This window comes from Colossoma macropomum, unplaced genomic scaffold (assembly GCF_904425465.1).
Source record: "Colossoma macropomum unplaced genomic scaffold, Colossoma_macropomum, whole genome shotgun sequence".
Classification (NCBI taxonomy): domain Eukaryota; kingdom Metazoa; phylum Chordata; class Actinopteri; order Characiformes; family Serrasalmidae; genus Colossoma; species Colossoma macropomum.
This window is the reverse complement of record NW_023495330.1, coordinates 367,850-377,761: the sequence shown is the minus strand read 5'-3', so window position 1 is coordinate 377,761 and position 9,912 is coordinate 367,850. Positions and strand designations below refer to the sequence as shown.

The following is a 9,912-nucleotide window of genomic DNA, read 5'->3' as shown; positions in this document are numbered from 1 at the left end:
GAGTGGATATTAAATAAAAGGTGGTCTCTGGCTTTTGCCCAGTGCTGTAATAGAAGCTAATGGGCAGCTGCAGAATTTTGCGAATCCAAGAATAAAGGTGTTAACACGAGACATACTCAAAATGGTAAAAAAAAAAAAAAAGTTCCAGCAATTTTCTCTAAGCTTTTCTAGAATCCTTGGGAGTCCACTATGCTGGTGACCCTCAGAAAGCCTTTGTTCGCATCTTCACTTAGTGCAGGGAAACATGCCGTAATAACTGACCATATGCTACATGAACATGCTGTGATATTCCTTCAATTGATTCGTTCTTGTCTTAAATTAAACACTTGAAAATAATGAGACCCAAATCTTCTGTCAAAGCACTTTAAAGCATTTATTAGAGAAGAAAAAGAGATAAAACATCACATTACAGTAATAGTAACAGCGACAGAGTCTCTCACGACCATCGCTGATTTAAAAGCCACTTCTTTTGCATTAACCAGTCAAAATATATCATTCACTTCTCATGGTGTGCTGAACTCAAGGGAGGGGATTAGTGGGAGTGTTTAATAAGAAGGCTGAGGTGCAGATCAGTCTGCTAAGGTCTATGGAAAAGTCCACACAACAGTGGTATTAAAGCACAGTTACAGTACTGAACACTCAAAGCCATACTTAGTGTTTCAGGCCAGAGCTCTACACCTCAGCTGTAGCCTGTACACCATCTCTCAGAGCATGTTTCCAGACTTTTGACCTCCACTGATTCTACTGAAATTCAGTATTCTTCCACATTTTAATTCGCTTGACTTCAGCGCAGATGTTAACAATTTTCAACCCGTGGCTGCTTTATTAACACCCAATCGCAATCATGTAAATGTATATCAATCAAATGGTTCTTCAAGGGTTCTATAGAAAAGGACATTTGGAAGCATAATGGTTCTCTGCATGGTCAAAAGGTTCTTCTCTATGATGGTAAACCGGTTATACATGGTTCTTCAAAGAACCCTTTTAAAAATGGTTCTTTATGTCACCAAAAGGTGTTCCACTATTGTTTTGAGACAATTCAGTTTCAGTACTATATAGAACCCTTTTTGCTAAAAGAGTATATTTGCAATCGTTAGTCTTTTCCAGTTACAGTGTAGCTGTTTATTTTAGCCATTTCGCCCTTTTGTGTGAGTTCCAGTTTGGGGAAGTGAGGCTGTGTTAAGGCATCTTTTGTATGGAAAAAGTGTTGCTAGGAACATTTTTGGCACTAATGTGAAAAAGGTACCTCATGTGACTCGCACCCTGTAACCATAACAACAGACTGTTCCTTCTTTTTGAAAAAAAAATTGACCTTTTTTTATTTTTGGAAAGCAACACCAAGTATCAAATGTTCCGATTCTACCTGAACACCCTGTACTGTACGTTTAACGTGTATATTGGATTCACTTTGAGGTAAACGCTCCAATTAGACATAACAGAGTTCAGCTTGGCTCAGCATTGGGAAGTCAAAGCTTGGAATTTTGTCATTTTCAACCTCTAAGCTACAAAGCGGGAAAAACACCCCCCAAGAAACGCCCCCACGAAAGCTAACGGTGGCTATATGAGGGATAATTTTAACATTCATGATGTATTTACCTTCTCAAAACAGTGAACTTTATGGTCAGTGTTATAGATTAAAGAACTTACTATCTCTGTATGTTGAAGATGTAAAGCTAATATCACTTAAAAGCATTTAAAAGTTTTTCCTTAACACTGTGGACGGTGTGAGCGGCCGTGTTGATTTGACAACATGAATACGGAGTTGAGAAAACCGCCCCAAGCAATTCCCACTGACGGGCTGATTTTTGGGAAAGACTCTGCTGCTAATTACTGAGTATTGAATTCTTTGCAAGATTTTCACCACAGCAAAGTAACGTTTAATTTCCATGCAAAATCATTTAGACTGTATAAAAAGCATATGGCAACCTGTTTTATGCTCCTAACACTTTAACTGGGTGGGAACAGCCCCTTAAGGCCCACCCACAGTGATGGGTCTGTAAAGTGGAATTGTGCACTGTTAGTGTTTGCCTGTGGATTTTTTTGGTGTATGTGATTCCAAAGAGCGGCCCATGAAACAAAAAACTGTATTTTTTATTATTACATACCATTTTATATCAGTGACCTATGTTGTGAACTATGCTGTAAAGAAAAATACATTTAATTCTGTTTAGATTTCAAAACTTTTGGTCTATTTTACTCCAAAGAGCAGTATGATATTCGGGAAACAAAGGTCTGATTCGTGTCGTTTATACTGACAAATGACACTGTATTTTTGTTATTTTGAATCATTTTTAAACCAGAAATCTTCAAGTCTCAATTCTGCCTTGTGGCAAAATCAGTGAAGGTCAATGAGGTTTGCTGAGCTTCAGTCTGAAACACTACAGTGTATCGCTTTAAGCTGCTTCAATGACATTGAAACAAAAAAAAAAAACAATGGCACACTGTTTTTGCACTTGCTCATCACACTCGATACCACAGCACGACTGCATCAGCGTCACAAACTACCACGTGCTGCAGCTGCGCATTGTGCATGCTTTGTACAGGCTTCCTCACGTAGCAACAAACGGCAACAGAATGGCACCGCCAGAACCGCACGCACAAAGAAAAGAAGAAAATAATGCAAAACAAAGAAAAATTATGATAAAAAAATGAGAATGATAGAAAGAAAGGAAGAAATGGAGATGGCCGAAAGGCTAATGGAAGGGCATATAGGCACAGGAGTGTATCAGGCCACCTTAGATCAGTTTCACAGTCCGAACGCGTCACATCCGCATTTACACCAGTGCAGTTTAAACACCAGCAGTTTTACAGTAATGGATTTTAAAGGTTTTAAAGGAAGGGCGATAAGTAAGGCTCAAGTTCCTCCTTCAACTGACCATTCGTCTTGACCGGGCTTTAGAAAAACAAGCGCTATATACAGAGACAGAGGCAGTGAAGGGTCAGGGGGGTTGGAGGCTGGAAAAGATGATCTAGAAAGGTCAAAAGTAGAGGTGAGTCATTCTGTCCATCCAGGAGGTCACATGACGGTCACATGATGACCGTTTCTGTGTACAGACTGAAGTTATTGAAGTTGTTGAAGTTACTTTGGGGCTGCCTGGCTTTGCGGGCGGGGCTGGGTGGGCGGTGCATGGGGCCAGAGGGTGTGGTGATTTTAGCTATGGGAGCGTGGCTTGCCCATCTGGATGGAGGCCGCTGATTGGCTGGACGAGCAGGACGAGAGAAACTCCTTCTGGGAGCGATGGGAGACGACTCGCGGCTGACCTGGGAAACATGAAATACATAAATGATAAAAGTCTCAAGCTAGTTATGTTACGTTATTGTCATACGTGTTACATATTTTCTCAAAATATTCACTCAGTATCTTGAAACAATGACCTGTTTTCTTGAAATACTGACATTTCAAAATATTGACTCTCACCTGCTGAGTGCTCTTCTGACTGATTGTGTACTGCTGCTCCCCTTTCATCACATCCAGAAACTGAACCTTGCTGTCCCTTCCCTGGCCGGAATCTGCACCCTGTCTTTTTCCCTGGTACTGAGAACCAGCACAGCTGCTCAGGATGCTCTCCACCATCCTGTAATCTGACTGGAGGTCCGCTGCCTGGGATCCCCACTGGCCTGGCTGGATGCCCATTTTTCCGTTCGCCCCTGTCTCCACCCTGTGTGGTGCCTTTGTGTGGGTATATGAAGGGTTGGTGCCGTAATTAGAGCGCCTGTGTTCTCCGTTGTGGACCACATGTCTGGGGCCAGCAGGTGTCCGAGGCTCTTGGCTGAACTCCACCGATACATTAGACTCATGGAGACACTTCTGGACAGGCGCATGTGCAGATGACCTGTTGACACCAAACTTGCGCTGGCAGACGGGCGTATTTTGGGCTTTTGGGGGCTCGACCGGGATCACAGTGGTGACTGTCCCATCCTGGATCAGGGTCTTCCCCTCGTTTTCCTGCAACATGGCGCCGAACTTGCGCAACACTGATGGGCTGCCACCACACTTCCTGTCCAGCAAGGGGCACTTCCGGTCCTGTTGTTGTGGCGACTCAGTAAAGTGGGCGGAGCGCGTGAGGACAGGAGTTGGAGGGCTGTCTCTCTGTTTGACTGGAGGTTTGCTGACTGATTTCTCTGGGGATGGCTCTTTGGAGCAGATGGGATCTTTCCAGCTGACGTGACGGACTCGGCCGTCATCCACACCTTTGTTCTTCATATTCTCCACTTCCTCAAACTCACCAATCCTGTGGTAGAGGTGCAAACCCAATCAAGCAATTGTGAAAGAGAAAAGGCCCACTATCAAGTACTACAGTTCAGAACATGATATGAAAGTGATCATATATTCAAACATCGTGATGTGACCATTCACATATTCAGGTGTTTGCATATGCTAATATGTGAAAAGAGGTTTCGGCTTTAAAAGGAGGCGATAACTAAAGCCCATTTAAATGCTAATAGGTCCTTGTATTAGCACTGTGTTTGGGGAGGTCCCACAGGGTGGAAGAGAGACAGAACCTACCTGCCAGTCACAGGCCACTGTTTACCACCGTCCTGATAACAGTAAACACTCTGGTTCCCCCTGGAGCTCTGAAGGAGAGCGAGAGACAATTACTGAGGATGAATCACCAGACAGACTTTGCAGCTGAGCCAGTTGAAAATAAACAGACATTCAGAAAAAGAAATTCCCTTACCAGGTTTTGAGGTCCAGGTTGACCGTGGCTCTGTCTGTAATCAGGTCCCTGCCCAAGGTATCCATTCAGAATGTCTAAAGTGACGTCTTGGCCTCCATTAACCTGATATTTTTCAGGGCAATAGAACCCATTGCTGTGATGATTAACTGAAGCGTTAGAATATGAGTAATCACTTGGGTGATTATAGCCGTTGGCGTGCTCCACCGAGAGATCGTTTCTTGTCCCTCTGCGTTGACCAACTGGATGGACATCACTTATGTTGCTGTGGCATCTAGTCGGACCGTTGTAACTGTTGCCATGACAGTTATTTGTGGCGTTAACGGGAAGCAAGGTGATGTCCAGGTTCGGGGTGTCTATGCTGGAGGTAGGGCTGTTCTCAGAAACTCCTCTGCGTGCTTTCACTTCCTCATATAACTGCAACATGGACAGAATGGCAAATCAGTCAGGCATTCTCAAGTGTACAGATGGTACATAGCTCAAGCTACCATGACATGTTTTTAAAATGAGTCATAGCCCGGAGATCACCGTAAGATGACACAGCAAGTCTTGGAATTAATTCTGTTGAAAGAAGTAGTTGGGACAGAAATCATATTTTCACAGTTCCCCCCCCTTTATGTAGTCGATCTATATGAGCAAGGAATAAATTGATATAGAAACAAAGATATATAACAAAGACGTTCAACTTTCTCACAGTAACGTTTAGCTATCTGGCTTCCTTCTGTATTAGCCAGCTAGTGGAAAAGGAAACATTTCAAACAGACTGCCCTCACATTTCCACCCCAGAGCACTTGTAGTTTTTAGACGTTCCTCCCACCTTCAAGATGCATCATCAGAAGGAGATATAAACCTGCAAAATCTCACTTTGGAGACTTTAGTGGTACCAATGTATTTTCATTTTGGCCAAAGTGCCCCCTAAGGACTCATGATTTGAGGTAAGTCAGAGTTTGAACAGCGATCTTTGGTGGGGTATATTCTTCCATTATCTGAATTAGCTTCGTAGCTTCAGTGCAAAACTAAAGAAGCAAAGATGTCTTGGCTTCGTCTCGCAAGGCCAGGTGTGATCTTGAGAACATCTGGGGACAACCATCTGGGGAGTCTGGGCTAAACATGTTACGTTAGCTAACGATAGTTTTTGCTAGCTAGCTGATTTAGCTATTTTAGCTACTGCATCGTTCTGCTATAGATTGCACTAGAAGTATTGCAAGTTGTCACCAGACATGTGTTCTTGTTATGCCGTCACCTCTGGCCCTGCAAGACCAGTCTCGGCTGAACAGCTAACATAAGTTAGAATGACTTAAAAGTCCCCCCAAAAAACTCGTATTAAGCAGTGGCTGTTTATGGCACCTGCCATTCACAGTAAACGACAATACAGCCGAAGTAGATGCTGTGTTAAAGTGATGTGGAAAGAATTGGCCGGACTGGCAAATAGTCATGAAAACAGGAACAGGCTGATCCCAAACGCGTATCCTTCTTACAAGATCACATCTGACCCCGCGAGATTCGGGCCGTGGCAACAAACAAAAAAAAAATCCAGCTTCCGCAGCACAGCCACAACAATCAGTGTGGACGTTATGCAACCATGATGTTTCTCCAGAAGCACTGGACTGTGTGTCTGAATGCGAACGCTTGTCCTTTCCAACATCATTAAGTTCGTTAGTATTTGCTTTCAGCATGTGTGCAAGCGGCTGTGCCCATCCGGACATTATTAAGTTCATTAGTATCCGCTTTCACTGTGTGTGTGTGTTGTGTTCAGCCTGTCAACCCGTCCAACATGAGTTTAATAAGCTTGCTAACATCTGTCATGGCTGTGTGTGTGTGTGTGTGTGTGTGTGTGTGTGGTGGCTGGATTTGGGGGAGGCTATTCTTACACACATAAACATACACACACCCACTCTGCCAACCCCAGGGATGGCAGCCAGCCTCAGCAGGGGGTCAGACCCCGTTCAGCCAATCAGAAGGCTTGCCATGAGCAACCACGTTAACAACAACAACAGTGAGGCTGGTGGACTGACCGCTCCTGAGCATGTTTAGATCATCACCTTTCGTCCTTCCGCAGGTCGTTTACTTGCTGTTTGTTGAGGTTTTATTCTTAGGGCTGCTGATTGTAACTATGTTTGTGTTGGTGTGTAAGAAACGCAGTGCTTATTTTTGGTGACAGTGTTGGTGTTTGTTCTGTCGTTTTGTGATACAGATCACTGTGCCAGTGGTGTTTGCTGGTGTTGGCAGTAGGGTTGGTGTTTGCTTGTGTTGGCAGTAGGGTTGGTGTTGCTGGTGTTGGCAGTAGGGTTGGTGTTTGCTGGTGATGGCAGTAGGGCTGGTGTTTGCTTGTGTTGGCAGTAGGGTTGGTGTTGCTGGTGTTGGCAGTAGGGTTGGTGTTTGCTGGTGATGGCAGTAGGGCTGGTGTTTGCTGGTGTTGGCAGTAGGGTTGGTGTTTGCTGGTGTTGGCAGTAGGGTTGGTGTTTGCTTGTGTTGGCAGTAGGGTTGGTGTTGCTGGTGATGGCAGTAGGGTTGGTGTTTGCTGGTGATGGCAGTAGGGTTTGCGTTGCTGGTATTTGTGGTGGTGTTGTGGTTGCACAGTGTTTGTAGGGGTATTTGCTGGTTTTGTAGTTGCTGGACAGTGTTTATTTTGGTTACAGATGTTTAGGTTTATCATTGATCACTCGTGTTGATTGTTTTTTGTTAGTATTTAGTAGTGTTGATTGGTGCTGGTGAGGTGGCTAATTGGTGTTGCTGGTGTTGATTGGTGTTTATGATACTGTTAGTTGGGGTTGACTGCTGTTAATTGGTATTTGTTGTACTGCTGGGTGATACTGGTCAGTGTTGGTCAGCAGTATTGTTTATTGGTGTTGGTAGCATTGTTGATTGGTGTTTATTAGTGTTTATGGGTGTTGTTGGTTGGTGTTTGTTAGTGTTTACTGTCTCTATCTTACCTCCTCTATCTTTCTTTGCATGTCTTGCAGCTGCTCCTCCCACTCCTGCATCTCAGAGTCAAAGGAGTCCAGCAGGTCCACTCGCTCGCCCCCCCACACACACCCGCCATGATCCAGTCCACAGTGAAGCTCAAGGGCTGCCATCACTGTGTGTGTCTTTCCGTATGCTTGGCTCTTCCCCGGCCCTCCACGAGAAGTCACTTAATACCAGCAGTATCAATATACCAGCAGTATCTCAAAATGGTATGGTGGCACAGAAGAGTTCTAAGAGAAAAGAAACAGACGGCGAGATCAATAAAGAGACACTAGGCTGGTGGACCATGTCAGCATTCAAAACATTTCATAATAATTCCATGAGCACCAACAGTTTGTGACTGTTGTAAGAAAACCTTGTATCTCCGAAACGGTGACTTTACAGGAACAGCTTAGATTTGCTTTTCAAAAGTGAATATTGGTCTATTCATCATGAAATCATCAAACAAAAATAAACAAATACCAGCCAGAAATGTAGCCTCTAAATGAAGAGTCCATCCACTATGCCCTAGACCTAATCCTAAACAGAGCAGTGTTTTTTCCCATGTGTCTCCTCAAGGACTCTTCCCCCTGACCGGCATGCCAACATTTCCATGATGTAACCTGGGAAGGCATCCCGGCCATGCACACCTGACCCATTCTGTGGCCATTTCCCATCCTTCAATGCAGAGCTTAAGCGTCAAAGTCGTCAACATGTGCCTTTTGCTAGCGGTCTTCATCAGACTTACTCAAGTTACCGCGATACAGTCATCTGCTCAGCCAAGAACAGGTTGTACATAACAGTGATTTTCTTATCATTTCCTTCACCCGGATGTGACAAGGTCAAGGATCCTTACAAGTTCGGAACCTCTGACCCACTTGGATGGGCTCAGAATAGTCCGATCTGTTCCAAAGCTGCATCAGGGTGTTATTCCGATAACACGGAATTGATTTATGGGAGCGCATGAGCCATCCCTAATGAAATTTTTTCCGCCATCTAGAAACTTGACACCCCGGGTATCTTGGAGTGTCTCGAAAGTGCCTGAAGGTACCACTGTGTGATGTAAGAATTGAATGATATTTATACCCCTGTAACCAGGCTATGCATCGTAAAACAACACAAACCGAGCAAGAGGTGGGCTGCATCAGCACCGTCTAATACATGGCAAGCGTGAAAGGAACAGCTCGTAAAAGGTTTACAAGCCTCAAGTGTTGATAATCTGTAATTTGTGATCTCAGTATATCCTCAGTTATGTCTCATGCAATCTGAGCTGAACACGCAGTACAATGTGTCCCATTATAATGACACGCATTTTTTCCTCATTCATGCTTACGAAAGCAAACATATCTTCATATTAACCATTTTTTTCAGGAAATGTTTCTCTAACCTGCCCGGAAACCCATTAAACTGCAGGTTTACTATTCAGTCAGTTATCCAAAGATTTGCTATTCGCTCACAAATATAAAGGTAATTCAGTAACTACTATAAAACTTAAGTGGAGATCAGTTCCTTGGGGTTAAAGATAACACCTAGTATTCTGTTGTCTATATTACATCAGTTTTCTTACCAGGCAGAGTGAAGCCGGTCTTTTTGGTGACCTCTACGAATGTGAAAGACAGGTACGACCAAGAATTTAGTCCGTAACTCAAGAAATTCTCTGCGAAGCTGAACTGGCACTGTTCCTCTCAGGTCCACCTCAGTCAACAGCTGCTCACACTCTATCGGCTGGTCTAAAGTCCCCCTCCAGCTCCCCTCTGCTGTGACGTAAAAGTCCCGCGGATTGGATTTTAAAGCTGTCCCGTGTCCGGCCCCTCACCCCCAGGGCAAGTGCCTCTCTTCAAGGTAAACAACCCCTCGCAGCAAGACTTTATAGTGCCTCCTGCTATTTCCACCGCGGCGTCACCCGGCCTGGTATCCAGTGTCATAATGTCAGATTTATTCCGCCATTTGCCGTCTCCATGTGAGCCACTGTCGTCACCAGCATCTCTGGGTTATAATTACAAAAGACAGAGGGAAAGTGTTTACAAGGCTGTTTCTGAGGTTTATTTTAGTGCCGCCGCTGTCAGGCCGCCCTGTTGCTGCTCTGCTTTTGGGACTTGGCAGATTTAGGTCTTGTGACTTCAAGGCCAGGTGCTGATTCGCCCTCCTGCCACGATACCAACAACCCGTGCTAAATGTAGTAGCCATCACAGTAGTCCACTTTTCTTTTTTGAGATGCCTGCGGCCAGAATTAGCATGCTGTCAGCGGATTTGATCCCGGCAGTTCACGCTTGATTTAGTTGAAATTTAT

At 44.4% G+C, this 9,912-nt stretch overlaps 1 protein-coding gene across 1 annotated transcript; it reads right to left on the bottom strand.

The window, feature by feature from the left end:
- Positions 1-349: 349 nt before the first annotated feature.
- Positions 350-9,469, bottom strand: LOC118801789. The gene is made up of 6 exons (XM_036562158.1): positions 9,190-9,469; positions 7,610-7,873; positions 4,680-5,093; positions 4,508-4,575; positions 3,419-4,232; positions 350-3,261 (listed from the first exon to the last, which is right to left on the bottom strand). The coding sequence occupies exons 2-6, from the start codon at positions 7,751-7,753 to the stop codon at positions 3,028-3,030; spliced, it is 1,674 nt and encodes a 557-aa protein (XP_036418051.1). The 5' UTR covers positions 7,754-7,873; positions 9,190-9,469; the 3' UTR covers positions 350-3,027.
- Positions 9,470-9,912: the final 443 nt, after the last annotated feature.